At 38.3% G+C, this 19192-nt stretch overlaps 1 protein-coding gene across 1 annotated transcript in view; it reads left to right on the forward strand.

The window, feature by feature from the left end:
- CDH11 (cadherin 11) overlaps nt 1-18305 on the forward strand; it is a 485578-nt gene extending 467273 nt beyond the window's left edge. The window contains exons 11-12 of the mRNA XM_044081817.1: nt 15287-15538; nt 16974-18305. Coding sequence (XP_043937752.1) covers nt 15287-15538; nt 16974-17470 — 749 coding nt within the window. The 3' untranslated portion in view covers nt 17471-18305. The remainder of the gene's footprint in view (nt 1-15286; nt 15539-16973) is intronic.
- The last annotated feature ends 887 nt before the right edge of the window (nt 18306-19192 follow it).

The following is a 19192-nucleotide window of genomic DNA, read 5'->3' on the forward strand; positions in this document are numbered from 1 at the left end:
TGATCCTGACCTAATGATGTTTGCTCTTCCCTCCTTTTAACAAAAATGCCACTGACCTACAAAAATTATGCCCTGGATGAACTGCCCGATGTGCAAAATTCAGAAGCCCTAAGAGCTCCACAACCACCCTAATTTTCACCTTACCCTTGCACACCACCAACCCAATCTTCTCCTTCAATTTGGCTATCTTATCAATCAGCAAGTAAAACAACCAACATTCTGCATGCACCAATAAACCCAAGAAATCCAATGCCCTGGCTGGGCCTTCCATATTCTGCCTAGACAGTGTGACCCCTAACTCATCATACATCCCCAAAAACTCTCAAAAACCTCCAAACGCTCCCTCAAACCCCTCAACTACTATCAATATATCATCCAAGTAATGCACCATCCTCTGTGTATCCACCCACTGCTGACAAATCCAATGGAGTACAGTGCTAAATTTTTCCAAAGTAGCACAGGCTACTGAGCATCCCATTGGCATAGTCTTACCAAAGTAAAATTTGTTCCCAACTACCATGCCTAATAACGGTCACTCCTCCCGTATTGGCAAAAGGAGGAAGTGGGATTCAATGTCCTCCTTCACTAACTACAGATCCTTAAACCCTCTAATAACCTTCACAGCATCATCCAAAGATGCATAACTGACTTTGATATCCTTGACTGAAATAAAGTCATTAACAGAGCTCACTTCTGGATATGACATATGGTGAATCAGCCTGAACTCGCCAGCCACCTTCTTAGGAGCCAAACCCAATGGTGAAACCTTAAAACTCTCAAAAGGGGGGTTATCAAAACATCCCAACAGCCTACCCACCTGTCATTCCTTCTCTACCAAACCCTCCAATATATCCTCCTTCTCTCATACAGATCACAAATTCATGCAAACTAACCCATCCCCTGCCATCCTTATCATAATAGAAAACCCCTGGGAAAAGCCCTCACTATTTCTTCCTTAAGAGAAAAATCAGGAAATTGCTGAAGCATATGCCGCAATTTTTCCACCTTAATGGGAAAATGTGACCTCTGGCCATCCCCTTCCTCCCTAAAAAATATCCCTCTTCACAGTCCTTGAAAATTTCCCTTAGCTCGAAGATGCTGAAAACCCTGAAAAGAAGCAGGAAACACAACCATGTCAGTTGAAAACAAACACAGAGTTGCCAAATTAACCTTCAACCTGACTACACTGCACCACAGGATGGCTCCTCACACACTTTAAACAAGCATGAGAGAACTTATACCCAACCCACAAGCAATGTCCCACATTTAAAGCCCAACATACTCCACCCTTCCCCCTTGACTAACCACCCCAAAGCCCTCCATCATAGTAGCTAGCCATATGTTTGGATGTCTAATCTCTCAGCAGAGAGTGATCAACTGATTTCTGATTCCGTAAGCTCTGGTAATGTCATAACCAAGCAGTCCAGGCCCACAAACACTGAGCCTCTCAGATCATCAGAAAGTAACCCAAAAGTGGCAAAGCCAAAGAAGCATCGTTCTCCAGCCAAACTGTCATGTAGGAGACAAAACCAACCACTCAGTTATCCCATGTCTTTGTTCGCAGCCTACCTTCTCTCCTCCTCCCCAGTGCTGCTAATGCTGCCAAACAGTCCTTGCTATTTAACGTCTCTGATTTCACCAACCACCGCACCCCTCCTGCATCAATTAACTTGAAGACATCAACATATTCCCCCCTCCAAATTTTCTCCTTAACTGAAAGTGGAATGTGAGGGGTCAGAAAAACTGCCCTGTCCCTTGCTCCAAAGCCTGTGTAGCTAACCAATCCCCCACCTATATGTCAAAATCTGACCCAACCTCAGAAAATGATCTCATCCCAACCACAGATGACCCCAAGCTCCCCCCCCCAGACAACCCCACATTATCCTCTCCACTGACTGCCTCACCCCTCTCCCTGCTTGAGATACCTCTGTGTATCCACCATAAACCCTCCAATGTCACCCAGCCCCTGATACACCTCATCCTCAGGTAACCCACAATTAGGACCTCACACTCCAAACTGCTGACTAATGGGACTCCCAACAGCATATAATTACCTGCTGCTCTGTCCTGTGCCACCCCTGCAGCTGGAATCTCCACTGTGACCACATCTCTCGACTGCTGTGCCTGCTTCCCATGAGCCGGCCCTCTGGTCTTCACCACCAGACGTCATCTCATCCAAATGGATTCACCCTCATCAGCTGCCATTCTGGACTCAGCATCAGGCACCTCCTGGAACAGTCCTTCCACATGCGCCACTATGGCCTTCCACCTCTGCCATAAACTCTGCACATTTGCCATCTGCAACCAAGGAGAGACACATTACGACTCCAAGGGAAAGAAACACATTAACAAGAAAAAAGTGTCAAGCTGTTATTCAAATCTTTACATGCCTTTGTTGTACAGCACATTGTATCTTTCCCCAGTTAAGTAACATTACTCTATAATGTCTAAAATACACTTTGAAAGTACAGCCTAATCTCCTCAGACCTAAAAGCTGCTAGAATAAAAAGTTATTTGCCACCATAGAGTAACCAAAGTGCACACATTCTCAGAAACAGACCAATGTATTAGACAAAACCTTGACCTTGCACATAATTAATAGTTATAAGAATTCCTCATTCCCAACCATAGGTCTCCACCAATCAGGGACAAATTTCAACAGCAACAGGTACAGACCAATTAAATTCAGGGACAAACTGGGACATTTTAAAACATTAGCACTATTAACTGAAGCCATTTGACACAACAAAGAACAACCACCAAAACTTTGCAAAGCAAAATAAATTCCCAAATACAGCCAATATACATTTCACAAACACAACAGCTCTTCTGACCACACACCCGTAGAATACAATGAACCGCCTTTCCTCCCAAAGTCACCAGCATACCTCTCAACCACTTAGAACAAAATATCTGGAGAAATACATAAATAATGGAGGGGACAAGGGCACAAAAATAGGGACAGTTTTTAAATATTATTCTTACAAACTTAAAAAGTTGATAGGATAACAGGTTTTGCATTAGCATGAATTTTCTGAAGGGTCTGAATTCTGAAAATCAAGTGTCTGTCATTGTTTTCTGACTTCAATCCTCAATGACCTACCAACAATTTGCCAGAAAACCACAATTTTATGAGAAGAAGAACAAAACTATGAGCAGAAATCTAGACATTCTGCAAAAATCTGTACCATTAAGAGGCATGGTCACCAGCTCCTGCAAGCATCAAGAGGGGCCACGCCAAAATCTACACCAAAATCACTCCAAGTCAAAATCAGGGACAGCCAAGAAGCATGCCCGCAGACAAACTGCCCGCATGCCCCTCCCAACAGCCATCCTGCTACACTGCCAAGTCCAAACACAGCCACCACTGCCCACCACCAACTGCTGGAAACCACACTGCGAGACAAGCAGACCAAATTTATAAGACAAACATGGATGTCCTGCCAAACCTGACAGTCTGCAGGTTGCTTCTCTCTCACACCAACTACTTGCATGCATACCTCTCAACCTCTTAGTACAAAAACTCTGACAAAGCAAAATAATGGTGGGATAAAAGCCTAAAAATAGGAACATATGTTAAATATTGCTCTTAGAAACTTTGAAAGTTGCTAGAATGACAGGTTTTGTGTTGTCATGCATCTTCAGAAGGATACGAAACCTGAAACTCAAATGGCTGTCATTATTTAGTGAGTTCAATCTCCAGTGACTTGCCAGAAAACCAGAAATTTCAAAAGGAACAGACCAAAGACATGAGGCAACAATCTAGACACTCTGAAAAAATATGGACAGTTGAGGGCGATGCCCTCCCATTTTCCCTACCCCATTCCCAACAACTAATGCCACACTGCGCATGTGCAGCAGGTAACCATTATCCTACCTAACTCTAAGCTTACGCAAAGACCTTCACTTCTTTGGTTGACCAGCAACGACCCACAGCAGCCATAAAGAAACTGCAGCAGCCCACCACCCATAACAATGAACACTCCAGAGGTCCCCACCCACTGCGGTACCACACCAGAAAACCCATTGCACCACTTCATAGACCAAGAGACTACCACACCACCCACCAATGCTGAAATCCCACATGACAAAATCCTGAGAATCAAACAAGGTATGTAAGCCCATTCTTAACCTTACTACCAGCTCTCTGCCCTCCCACTAGTTAACAAGATGACCAATTTCCTAAATTTCCTCCCCTCCAACCTTTTTTTTTACCTCCATATAGCCTAGGCTAAAACTTTGCATCCCCCATCATAACAGCAACCCATGCTACTGCCTGAAATATCCCAACACTGCTTACCCACAGCTCCAAACCAATCTTTTCCTACATAAAAAAACATAATAATGTATTACAATTAAACCTCACTATCTCCAATTAACACCTTGAAGCATACTGGGTACCAAGTATGACCCAACTCATTCATGCCCACAACTAGTAATCCAGGGCCTACCCGACTACAGCAGTACTTACAGGTCACCTTGGACGTCAGCCTGCAGTGTAGCAAATTCACGCAAAAAGCGCTTCCTCTTCCCAATTACATGCCTATAAAATACCTAACACCCACTCTACATCTACCTCACTTCATCTAAAGTACCCTTAACAAATTAACCTTTACCTTCCCAAAACTAAACAAGTCTATCTCTATTTCATAATATTAGCTCCCCTCCCCAACAAACTCCCACTCCGCACCCCATGTAACTCTCTCTAACACTTACTGAAGATGTCCATGGACAATTTGGCTTATTCCCAAACCTCATTTAGCATTTTTTTGTCAGATAATTTTTCAAGTTAAATGAATGTCATTTTAATTTCCAGCAGACCCTAAGCTCTTTGTAGTCTATGTATCATTTTTCTGTTAACAGCTTTAAACAGCTGTATCCATCTGTTGTGCTTGTGTGTGTGTGTTAAAGCATATATATATTTTTAAATCAATAAGGATACAGTGGGCTTCAACATTTGTTATACATGGTGTGATATATTTCCGCCCCAAAAACTGAGTTTATCAGAAAGGTATTGCATTTGTAGTTTATGATATAATCCACATTTATGACCAATTGTTTCAGGAAGGGGCTGGGTTACGGAGTCAGCCTCCATATATGTGGAAAAGCAATTGAAGAAAGCTCTCCCTAAAGCAACAGCAGTGCTAAGGGATACCCCCACTTATTAGAAACACTCTTTGCCAGTAGACAGAATATGGCCAATGTAACCACTTCAATAATGGTTACTTTAGATGTTAAGAATCTGTTTATGGTAATACCAAATGATTTTGGTATCAAAACTGTATATGAGTTTCTCAGACATCATGAAACACTTGATGATATGGTCACATCAAGAGTTTGTAAACCACTGACATTATATTAGAGAAGAATGTCTTTGTATATGGTGAACAAGACTACTAGCATTAATGTGGGGTGGCTATAGGCACCCCTTGTGACAATAGCTATTCAAGCTTAGTGATGGCTTGATGGGAGGAAAAATATATCTTTAGTGATAATAACCCTGGTAAAACAATGTTGTTTACTATGGTCATTTTGTGGATGATATATTTCCCCTTTGGAATGATGAAGACGTAGAATTAACCAGTTTTATTGACTATCTTAATAATTCAACTGTGTTTATGGAATTTGAAGTGCATAAATCTATGTACAAGATATTATTATTGGATGTAAGTCTCCAATTTGATGCTGAAGGGAAATTGAGTAAAGAACGAATATGTACCCTCGGCATATCTACCCACATGTAGTTAAGGGGCAACTACTTGGGACCAAAATGAGTATGCACCCTCGGCATATCTACCTGCATGTAGTTAAGGGGCAACTACTTGGGACCAGAATGAGTATGCACCCGCGGCATATCTACCCACATGTAGTTAAGGGGCAACTACTTGGAACCAGAATGAGTATGCACCCACGGCAGATCTTCCTGCATGTAGTTAAGGGGCAACTACTTGGGACCAGAATGAGTATGCACCCTTGGCATATCTGCCCGCATGTAGTTAATGGGCAACTACTTGGGGCCAGAATGAGTATGCACCCTCAGCATATCTACCCACATGTAGTTAAGGGGAAACTACTTGGCAACAGAATGAGTATGCACCCTTGGTATATCTACCCACATGTAATTAAGGGGCAACTACTTGGAACCAGAATGAGTATGGACCCTCGGCATATCTTCCTGCATGTAATTAAGGGCAACTACTTGGGACCAGAATGAGTATGCATTCTCAGCATATCTACCCACATGTAGTTAAGGGGCAACTACCTCCAGGTTATGCACAGATGATAAAGTAGAGGAAGATGAAGCCACTCAACTACTGGATCGTTTTTGGGCAAGTGAATGTAAAGAAAAGGAAATACAGGAAAGTTATGCAAATCATCAGAAGTTTAAGAAGGAAGATAGGAAGACCATACTTTTCTAGTGCAAGAGAGGATGATATGATATCATGAATGCAACCAAACTGAGAAGGAAATTTATCCTGACCTATGAGATGTTTGCTCACTTTTAGTAGTGATATGCCTCAGGTTTGTGAGATAATAAGAAGGAATTGGAGACTCTTGACTATGGACAATTGTCTAAAAGCTATTCTCAGTGAAACTCCAAGGTTCAGTTTTAGGAATAAGCAAAATCTCAAGAGATTATTGTGCTACAAGGATAGATTATTCCATGAGGTTAACATTTTAAAGGAAGGGACATTTCCATGCAGAAGGTGCAAGGCATGGTCATATATTAACAAAATTAAAAACTGTACATCTAGGGCTTATAAGCTGCACATGTAGCAGACTGTAATGTGAAGAATGTTATATATGTAGCACTCTGTAACACCTGCTCATGATTTTATATAGGGAGGATGAATAGACCTTTTAAAGAAAAGACTCTTCGCCATTTGAGTGACATTCGACTTGGCAATGACACCAATGCCTTATCACAAAAGCTGAGTGACATCTCCAGGCATTTCTGCAGTTACACCCTACTGCTCCTCTAGGCGTCAAATATTGCCTGTTCATATTTGCATTAATAATTCCAAAACCATGTTACATACAAGGTATTGGAAAATTTTATCTTTAAGCATACATGATACCAAATACAATTGTATTGATATATGACCTCTGTCAATGGGTATTTGTTAAAATGTAAGGTGATAACTTAAATTTTTAAATGCTGAAGCCATGCCCACTAGGAGTTAAAGGTACACACTCAAAAGAGCTCTACTGGAGGGAATGAGTTAAAAAGAATGTTGGACATGATTTTTGTTTTTTAGTGTTGGAAGTGGTTCATGATACTTTTAGTGGAGTGGACCTGCATAATAAGATGGAGATAAGAGAAACTAAATGGATAATTAACCTGCAAGCAGATAAAGTTCATGGCTTAAATGGAGTGGTTCCCTTTAAACCTGTATAAAAGGGGTGTAGGCTTCTTAGATGGTTGTGGATTGGCTGAGATGTACATAGAACTGAAATTTTTTTACAGCTGAATCATGGATCTGAAGGTTTTATACCAAAAGCATTCATCCTCTTTTAGTTTTATAGCTGATTTTAATGTTTATTGTTTTGATTTATTTAATAAATCCTCTTCCGTGGTGTAGCAGCTGTCTTTCTTCAGTGTACTTTGTTTTTGGAGCGCTGCCTTAAATATAGTTGTTTTATGAAGTATGGTTTAGGCAGATGCGGAATAATTTGAACAATTATATTTATATGATCAGAATGTATAGCACCAGATTGAAAATCCAATTATGTGTGTTATGAAATAAATATTCTACATCCCTACTTCCAGTAATAAATGGTAGCCTTTCAGTAGAACACTTCATTTTGTAGGCTTCATTATTAGAAAACCTCACAAAGTACTTACTCCCCCAAAGATAAATAATACCTATTCATAATACAGATCAGTACTGATAAAAATTCATAAGATGAATATAAGTTGCTACACGAGGATGTTAGTGTCACAGAAGGCTCTGATAATCATTTGGATAGCACAGATAGAGAATGTGTGAAATGGAAGTTCCCATACAAGTTGCTAGTTGAAAGCCAAGTAGTAAAGCTGAGTCTGACAACTGCCATGTTCTTTTCTCTCTTTTTGCATTGTTTGTTTTTCCCATTCTTCCAGTCAACCATTAGCCCTTCCTCATTAGATCAGTATATTCAGCCTATGCATGGAATTGTGAGGCAAGCTTGATCACACAAGGCCATTGACCAGCCAGCCATCTGAGTGTTTACTTTGTATAGCCCTAACTTCCTTTCCCTATTTGCTAATGTGTATGCCAGTAAATGCAAGGGCCTGCTATGCCTTCTTTTCTTGGCAGGGGTATTGCTGGGCTTACCCCCAAAGGCTACTGTGTGAACTCAGCTCCTTGCAGAGTCAGATATACACCTCAGCCAATATACTGCAGCCATTCATTACTCTGAGTCTCAGCATTACACTAAACCAAACTGCCTCCTTCTCCCCAGGATGAGGCAACCAGCATCAGCTGCTCAAACCCATCCTCCCACCCTACACTTTTGTACTGGAACCATTAATCAAAATTAGGTCATCTAGGTCATAGCTAGGATTCATCTTTGTTAAACGAATGTCAAATTAAAATAAAATCAGTCTCTCAGTCAGTCTTTCATTTACAGAGATATGCAGCTTCAGTTCATTTTTGCAGCTGTAGTGAAAGGCCTGCGTCCCACTTCATCAATCTCCCGGTCACCTTCCTGAGACATCAGATGCACAATAAATATGTATTTGTTTAAACTGTCTTGTGTTTGGATCTAGCCTGTAAAGGAGCTTTGAAAAGCCATCTAGTCAATGATCAAACATAAATTGCTGCTTTTGTTAGTATTGTCCTAGCTGTTCTGTCTTAGCTATTCTGTTTTATATTGATGGTGGACTACATTCCCAGCAAAGAGTGCTATATGTGCTCTCTTGCACTAGATAGTTTCTTGCAAATGAGTATTGTTTGCATTCTTTTCCTTTTGTTTATATGAAGGCCATAGTATTGATGCAATGAAAGTGATTGTGCTACTTTTAACAAAAAGTGCCACTTGAGGAAATCCTGACATATTAACGTCCCTACTTATCATTGAGATATTTACCATCTGCCCAAAAAATAAGAAGGAAACTTTGCAATGATATAAGAAACACAGGGATAAAACATAAAAAGTATTGTATTTGTGATGACCATGGACTAGAAACCTACGCCTTAGGGACCCTGTCAGTTATTTTGCACTGTAAGGAGCCATGGAGAGTGGAGACCTGCACATCCCAGGTCAGGAGAACACTCTTTTGACCTCTTCTGATTTCAAACCCATTTATTTTGAAAGCGGTCCAGGGTAACAAGCTTGATTCAGATAGGGTACCTGTAGCTACTACAGCAATTTTAAAACTTGTACTTGAAACTCAGGTGTTTCACTCATGTTTTCATGTTGTGGATAAAGGCATGTTATATTTATATGCTATTTGCAAGACATCCACAAAGGACATTTCTCAGGGTTTTACCAGTTTTTCAAAACAGAGTTTTTAGGAATTAACCATCCTGGTACGGGCAGAGTGTTTCTTTACCATGTTTGAACAATCCAAGGCCAGATCTTGGTGGACAGAATGACCAACAACCATCACAGTATTGGGCAGTGGGAGAAGATACTTGACACTTGAGATACATACAGCTGGAATGTTGGAGGAATGATGCCATGTACATGGATATCAGAATGTTGGAGGAATTATGCCATGTATATGGATCTTAGAATGTTGGAGGAATTATGCCATGTACGTGGATATCACAGGGGGTTACAATTAGTTTCAAGAATGCAAAGTTTACTGAAATCACAGGGTAGTAAGAACTGCATTTTTACATGATATTATTGGTGGAATTATGTTTTCATTATATTATTATTTGTTTCTTAGTTTTACATTGTGTTACTTCAATGCAATAAAATACATTATTTTAAATTAAATAATAAAATAATTTTTCACAGAGAAGTGTTTTGGTATGTCCTAGAGATCTGCTAACTATTGTCTATCCATTGGATGAAGACATCTGCTTGATATCAAGTTCATTGAGTTATCTCCTTAGGTGAACAGCAACCCCCCCCACTATGATTACCGGCTTTTCAAAGGATGAGCAGGGATTTCTCCCGATCTCTGTCAGTGGGTGCGGAAGTTGGTATCCAGTGGCTACATATTAGAATTTGCTCATTCCCTTGCATTCAGGAATATCACTTTAACAGTAAAATATCAGGTGAATCATGAATTATTCAAAAGTAAAGAATTGCTAGACAGCAAACTTGTCCAGAGTTTCCACCACAAAGATAGTGGGGCAAGTAGTACTTTTCATGAGTACCCTCATTCTAAGAAAGGAGGCGCAGTGGAGCCCAAGCCTGCACTTTCACATTTAAACAACTGTGTTATCAGTAAAGAATTGCAAAGCATTTAACTCTATAGACCTTCCTCCTCCTTATGTTGAAGGATGTTTTCATAGTTTATGCATGGAGGACATGCACTCATGTAGCCCCCACCCATGGGGTCTCAGATTTATAGTATGAGACTCATGCTGTCTTTCTTTCTCCTTCTCAGTTGGTCTCATTACTGAACCCATGATTTTCACCATATACAGGGTTTATTTACTTTGGGCTGATAGGAGTCACATTCACCTTGACTAGAATGACCTTTCAACATGACACCTATTAGTCATAAAACTGCAGCAGGCACCTGAACCTGGCAGCACAATGCATACTCCCTAGGGATATTTGAATGCATAAAGGTGTTGCTTAAGCCTTTCTCAACAAGAGAGATTCCTAATGCCATTAAGGAACAAAAAATGCAAAGTGTCCATACGCCAGAACAACAGACAGCTAATGAAGTAAGTTTTCTCTGTGTTTCAATGCAATGAAACCTTACCACAGGAAACTTGTTCAAAGAAGGGAGTGACATGTTCTGTCCAAATCTCAAGATGTGAAATGCTAATGTACATATGAAAGAGATACAAAGATACCCCAAAAACTATTCATATCTGCATGCTCAGTCCATGGATGAAAACCTATCCTTGATCCCTGCTATAAAAAGTCCATGGATGGCATCTCCCGATATCCATAAAGCTGGATCTCTTATTTGTCCCACCAGTGCCAGAGACAAGACATATATGAGATCCATCAGATTGCATCTGGTTGATTCAGATTCAGTAGTTTTCAGTTCATGACCCCATGTCTTGGCTTGACTTGAAATGGCCTATTATCTTGGTTGTCCAGTATGCCATATTCAATCTCCAGACAATGTGGAAGTCAGGGACTCTTCCAGTAGTAACAGACAATACTACAATAATATAGTGCATCAAAAGACAGGGAAAGGAAGAGGGAACAGTACAGTTACTGTTCTCCTGCCCCCTGGAATATGCATATCTTTGTTATGGCCTTCTTGTTCGATGGTCTGGACACTATCAGATGATACAGTGTGAGTGAGTCTTAACACATCACCAATGATCTCCATGACTGCATTCCATGTGTATTAAAGGGAGATGCTTGGATTTATATTGTCAATACAAGATCTTGATGCTATCTTTGATAGGCTTTCATGTATAGGATAAGTATTTGCTATTTTTAAGTCATCCATCTTTCAGCTTAGGAATTTACCTGGATCAAACACTTTCTACTAAATGAGAAGCCAGCCGTGATTGTTCATGCCTTGGTTTCTTAACATTTGCTCTGCTGCAGCTACCCATAATTGGGGATTTCTGACATCAAACTCATTTGGTAGCAGCTGGCTTAAAACTCTGCCCACTGACTAACAGGTACAACTTGTTACTGTGATACTGTGCCAGTTTTGTGGAAAGTATACTGGCTGCTTTCTGTGTGAGGCTTGTGTGGGTGAATTTGTCCTACACAGTTTGAGTCCTCCATATCTAAAGAAATGTCTGTAACCTCTCCTCCAACCTGTTCCCTCAGCTGTCCTATTAAAGGGCCATTTATGGTCTAAGGGGTTGTGTAATTCTACCAAGGGTCAGTCATTTTCTTACCATAGTCAGCGTCCCTGGAAACTACTTCCTCAAAAGTCTTTGGAATCCTCAACCTTGAATTTGTTTAAGAAATCCACACATACTCATAGTTTCTGTCATTTTCTCCAGTAAACATGTTTACAGTGTGGTCATGGATGCCTAAACTGAAACTTTGGAAAGCTCTTTTAATTCCATACATGTAGCATAAATGTTTTCATCAAACCATCTTCCCACTGTGCATGGCAGCATATGCCAAACATAATCACATGGTCTTCAGATCCAAGGTACTACAAATGATGAATTGGCTAGATTTTTATGTAATAAAGTCAATTTGTGTTTTAGCCATTTGTTTTTATCAAATGATAAACATCTGTTGAAGGATATCAGGCCTCTAAAAGCAGTTAATACAAAGGTGATTGTTCACCCATTTGTGTTTGCAAAAGCTCAACTTAGACATTCCTGGTGATATGAAAAGAAAACGCCATATACTTAAACATATTTTGGGGCTACCTTATAGTACAGAATGAATGAAATCATGATACCCATCTGATAAAGGGCAGTATATGTTTCTAAGTTCTAATGACACACATTTGCTGTCTAGCCTAATGTTTAACTGAATAAAACCGAGTAAACAAGCACTGAAATTAATTCATCTACTGTATGTTAATTCACATGAAAAATACTGATCCTTTGGAATGTGAGCACTAACCCTCCACTCAACAGGATTTGTAAGATTTAGCAAAAATTCAGTTGGTTGGAAAACTCAAGGACAATCATTCTTGTTCAACAGATTCCTACAAGTGATGCCTCATACTGTAAATTTTCAGCCTTCCACATCTACAATGTGTTGACAATTTATTTTTAGAAATTTCCAATTAAATGGATCTGTTGTCACATGATGCTCTATCTTTTTAAATGGATCTATATTATCTCCTCGAATGCTTAAAAAAGTGAACGCTTAAAAAAGTGAACGCTGATTGATCGAACTTATTTTCGTGAAACTGCAAAATATCCAAGCAGCAGAAACTCGAATTTTTTCCTAGGGAAAGAATTTGGTTGTCCGTTTCTGTTGCTTCGGTATTTTCAGTGTTATGGTGGAAAGTTACCGGTCGGATTCAGGTAAGTGTGCGATTGTGTGGATGTGAGTGTTAGGGTGATTTAGGTGAGTTAGGTTTAGGGCTCGGGTTATGTGTGTGTGTGTGCAATTGAGTGGACATGAGGGTTAGGGCGGATTTAAGTGAGTTAGGGTTAGGGAGCGGGTGAGGTGAGTGTGCGATAGTGACGGACCTTAGGGTTAGGGTTTGGGTTAAGGTAAGTGGGTAGTTAGTGGTGTGTGCATAGTTTAATGTAGGGTTAGGTATCAGATTTTAGGTGTATATGTGTGGATTTATGTTTGTTTAGTGTGCTTGTGTTGTGTGTATGTGTTTTGGATCAGTGATTTTTTTCCCTGGGAAAAAAATCACTGATCTGACAGTTCGAGATTGTAAGCTTTTGCTTAAATTAGGTTGATCAATCAGCGTTCACTTTTTTAAGCATTTGATGATATAATATAGACCCTTAAATGGGTCTATATTTTATCCTCGAACGCTTAAAAAAGCAAACGCTGATTGATCAAACTTATTTTCGCAAAACTGCAAAATATCAAAGCAGCAGAAACTTTAATTTTTTCCTAGGGAAAGAATTCAGTTGTCCATTTCTGTTGCTTCGATTTTTTCAGTGTTATGGTGGAAAGTTACCGGTCGGATTCAGGTAAGTGTGCGATTGTGTGGATGTGAGTGTTAGGGTGATTTAGGTGAGTTAGGGTTAGGGCTCGGGTTAGGTGTGTGTGCGATTGAGAGGACATGAGGTTTAGGGCAGATTTAAGTGAGTTAGGGTTAGGGAGCTGGTGAGGTGAGTGTGCGATAGCGACGGACCTTAGGGTTAGGGTTTGGGTTAAGGTAAGTGGGTAGTTAGTGGTGTGTGCATAGTTTAGTGTAGGGTTAGGTATCAGATTTTAGGTGTATGTGTGTGGATTTCTGTTTGTTTGGTGTGCTTGTGCTGTGTGTATGTGTTTTGGATCAGTGATTTTTTTCCCTGGGAAAAAAATCGCTGATCTGACAGTTCAAGATTGTAAGCTTTCACTTAAATTAGGTCGATCAATCAGTGTTCACTTTTTTAAGTGTTCAATGATATAATATAGACCCTTTTAAGTTAATCTTCTCCTCTGTTACAAACAGATGTGCATAATTCTTCTTTCAGACATACTTAAGATTTCAGCATGTACACTTCTGTACTTTTAAGGACCTAGCCTCATATCACTGTGTGGTCCTTTCTATTTAAATAATATTTATCAGGTTTCTGGACTCTTTAGTTTAAAAACACTTAATGAAGCTGGAAATCAATTCAAAAGAACAATATTCAGACCTGCTTTTTCCTTTGGTAAAATGTCATCAAACATACATGGGGTAGCTTTCTTGCACTATACACATCATTATATTCAACTGAGAGGCTGTTTCTACTAAGGAAAAGGGAAAATTATTAGAAATGTAGTTCCAATCTGGTGGTTTCAAGTGCTGTTTGGCCTATTAAATTCATGATGCCCATAAGCATTTATTGTTGTTGTTATTATTATTATTGTTTTTAATACTATTATTATTATTTTAGAATTCCATTATACTGTACATATGTTCATTACATTATGTTCATTACATTATAAGCCTTTACACCACCACTTTTATTTAAATGCATTTGTTTGATTCTCTTAAAAAATTATGGCTAGTGCACTGCATTTATAGAATGTTTTCTTGATGCATTTGTTTGACATTCTTATTACTGCATGTTAGCCTTTACCAATGAAACTCAGTAAGACATTTTGAAAAAAAAAATATGTATTTACTTTTTTAATATTGCTGTTATGCTTCAACTGTTTACAGACTACAGTCCTAAGCGATAATACCCTTTCAGGAATTGTATTACAAGCCTACCTTTTCACTCATGTTACAATATATTTTAGCAACAGAAGACGAATATAGCCATATAAAAAGAATAATAATAACTTGATAGATGTTTAAAGCTTGAGTGTTGTCTTCAACAGTATAACGTCTACTAGTTAATACATTTCATGCAATTACAGCACAACACAACATTACTATTTCTTTTATTTTTGACCATTTTGGTGGCATATTTAAAGACGTATAAACGTGTGTTTTGAAGCAATTCTGGTAACAGGTTACTAAGAAAAGAAATTGTGAATAACCATTTCTCATATTATTGGAATATTACACTGTTGATCTTAATGAGTTGAGCCATGCCTGTAATTAATAATTTCTGTAATTTTTCAACAGACAGTACTGCAAAAGTATATGCCAGGCGAAGTGGGTTTAATCGGCAAAAACAAGACCAGTTCTTGCTTCCAATTCTCATCAGTGATGGAGGAAATCCTGCCTTAACAAGCACAAATACACTTACCATTAGTGTCTGTGGTTGCAGTATTGATGGAAGTCGAAAGTCTTGCAATGCTGAACCCTATATACTAACAGCTGGACTTAGCACTGGGGCTCTGATAGCAATTCTTGCTTGCATTGTCATTTTATTAGGTAAAACATGTATTTTACTACTATATTAGACCAATGATCTTTTCTAGGGAGTATCAATGTTATAAAATAATGATTACTTCTCTGAGATTAAGCATTTTGCCATCTGCCATAGAGGCTACCTTCAGTATAATAACAAAGCAAAAGTTCTTTAAAGCAGTTCTGAAAAATTTTACAAAGAGTTCAGATTACTAAGTGAACACAAATAATGATTTTTACTTGGATTTGTGAAAATCTCAACAGTTGAGAAATATGAAGATAAGTATAAATTTAAAGGACTATGTTACACTACCTCTCTGACAGCACTTAAGTGCTTTACAGCTTTGAAAGCTAGGAAAATGCTTAACAATGTTTCCCCTTTAACTAGTGGCACATCGACCCAATAAAGCTTCATGTACTACAAAGAATTATAATTGTCTCACCAATCTTAACTCTAAATTATGTGATCTTGACATGGATGCCAAGAAATTCACCTCGAAAGTGAACATGTAATAATCAGGTTAGGATTGGCAACCCAGTCATAATGCTCTGTACCCTTCCTCTGCAATGGACATATAAAGTAACAGCTATAGTAGCCTTTTATCTGGTTAGAGAGAAAGAACAGACAGATGGGAACTACATATTACAGTATTACACTTAAACTCTTATAATAATATTTTTTCAATATATTACAGTAAATTGTCTAATTGTATAAGCCAGTGATTGTGTTTTTTTTTAAGGAATAAAGAGAAGCATTATGACAGACTGCTTTAGGTCTTTACGTAATAACTTGTTAAATGAGTATGTAATGAATGCCTTCTTGGGATTAACATAAAAAAGAAAACCATGATTAGTTTCTAAAGCCAGTACATCGATATCTGAACTAAACAATATTTGGAAGGCATACTGTGGGATCTTTTATAACAATGATTTCAGACACTATCTCTTTTTTTATTTCCTCTCTTTCTCTCTCTCTGTTTTAAACTTGACTTTTACTGAAAATGCTGCAAAAGTTAACAAATGGCTGTGAAAATTACAACATTTAGAAATTAGTATAGAATGCCTTCTTGTTTAGAGAGACAATTGCAGTGGTAAAGAATGCTGACTTTTAAGACCATTAATTTCATTTTTTTCTTTAATGTTACTAGCTGTATATACTCATTTTTAATAAGGAGTTTAAGTGAAAGCATTTATATTACAGAAGTGGAAAATTAAATAATAATGTGATGAAACACACAAAAAGCTTTATGACTACTGCAAAGTAAGTGTCAAAGGTTAAAATGTTCTTTGTACTGGAAACCTTCAATGGTATGCACATTCATATCTTAAGAGATATTTAACAAAATGTAAGCAATAGGGAGCGAGTAGATATTACTCTTAAATGATAAGCAATTAAAGCTACGTGTGTAGTACTACAGTAAAATAATATTAGTAACATTTTTCATCTTTTCTTCTACAGTGATTGTGGTTCTGTTTGTCACATTGAGAAGACAAAAGAAGGAACCATTAATTGTTTTTGAAGAAGAGGATGTACGGGAAAATATTATCACATACGATGATGAAGGTGGAGGGGAAGAAGATACAGAGGCATTCGATATTGCTACGCTGCAGAACCCTGATGGCATCAATGGATTTTTGCCCCGTAAAGACATCAAACCTGAGCTACAATATTTTCCAAGGCCAGGACTTAGGCCTGCTCCAAACAGTGTTGATGTTGATGACTTCATTAAAACAAGGATTCAGGAGGCGGACAATGATCCGACTGCCCCTCCTTATGATTCGATCCAAATCTATGGATACGAAGGAAGAGGCTCAGTGGCTGGTTCACTTAGCTCATTAGAGTCTGTCACAACAGAGTCAGACTTGGATTATGATTATTTACAAACCTGGGGACCCCGATTTAAGAAACTAGCAGACTTGTATGGTTCCAAAGACACGTATGATGATGATTCTTAACATTAGCTTAAAGTTGGCCTTATGACTGTGTCAAATTCTGTGAAGACTGCAAAAACACAAAGAAGACTTCCACAGAAATTACTATTGATGTGTCTAGTAGCAAAGATTCCATTTATTTGGAATTCTGAATAATACACAGGCAGGATTGTTTCCATGTTGTGGAAATACCAGTGACAAATACAGTAAAGGAAGATCCCTTTGAAAACAAACAGTTGCCTTACGATGGGCACCAACTTTGTCACATAGTCATTTTCAAAGGCAGGGCCCATAAGTTTAAGTTGTGACTGACAGCTTATAATAATGAGAAATCTTGTCTGTTGTTTGACATATCTCTTTCAGTCCTTTTGCTGGAGAAGCTTCCATAAAATATAAGAATAAACAGTTCTGAGCTGTAGTTTCGCCTTAATCAATGGACACTGAGAGCAGTGGAATTTTAAACTTGAATATATAATATTAAATAAAAACTTACATCTATAAAATGTATGTACAGTACAACATACAGTTACAGTGTGTCCTGAACATCAGACTTGTTAAAGCTGATTCGTGTAAATCCCTTTTGCTTATACTGTGTCTAACTAATATGTGCCAGATATAATTCTGTCTTGTTGCAGTGAGAGGCGCCCAGTTTATATGTCATTTTTAATGCATCTATTTGTACAATTTTAAAGTTCTTATTTTAGTATACATAAAAAAATATCAGTATTCTGACATGTAAGAAATGATACAGCATCACACTTATATTTTATGAACATTGTAACATTGCTTTAATATGTGCTTCTATATAAGAAGCAAGACTTTTAAATAAAATGACTCTTTTTTAATAATTTTTTTCTTATCCCACTTGCCCTGACATCCTCATTGACCTGCAGACTTTTCAATGGATGTTTCTGATTGGAGTCAAGTCATTATGTTTGCCACAGAAGTATATGTGTTTCAGTAATTTTTGTGCTTTACAAGGCTGGCTATTCATTACATTGCATATTATAACTTCCAGTTCAAATTCTAAGCACAAGCATTTATTCTGCATTTCCTGGGAAAAAATGTTAAGGTCGGAATTACAACTACCAGATTAAAATATATTTCTTTTCTGTGCTGTCAGGCAGAATGCAAACAATATTACTACATACACAACAGAATGCATAACATTTCTGCATAACACCACTGCTGAAGGGAATTGTGAAGATGAAAAGTAAAGACCACAGAGAAACACACTGAGTGTGTGTATGTGTTATGTGCATATGTGAAAAAAATAAGATAAAAGAACAAATCAAAATTTGAGTGTGTGTTACCTGTATGTGTGTAATGCAGTGCCTATGCACAGATATGTTATCATTCAGTATGTCCACATAATGCGACATCACATTAGCAGTTTGGCTGAAGTGGGAGCAATTTCCTTCATACATCATATAATAAATAACTCCAAAGGTCCCAATGTCATATCAAATTATTAATTTTGGTGACTTTTGTTAAAGCAGTCCAATACTTAATTTTGAAAAAAGACACATTAAAGTGATAGGTATCAAATGGTGTGTGTGTGTGTGTGTGTGTGTGTGTGTGTGTGTGTGTGTGTGTGTGTGTGTGTGTGTGTGTATAAGTCCATGTTCTTAAAGTGCAATGTCATTTGGCTATGAAAACTTTGATTTACATTACCTGGACAGTGAAAGTCTGTTCACCCGAGATAACCTGCTTGATTCACCCATTTCTAAAAAAAAAAAAAAATAT

This window comes from Protopterus annectens, chromosome 8.part1, assembly GCF_019279795.1.
Source record: "Protopterus annectens isolate FY-2018-M chromosome 8.part1, PAN1.0, whole genome shotgun sequence".
Lineage (NCBI taxonomy): Eukaryota > Metazoa > Chordata > Ceratodontiformes > Protopteridae > Protopterus > Protopterus annectens.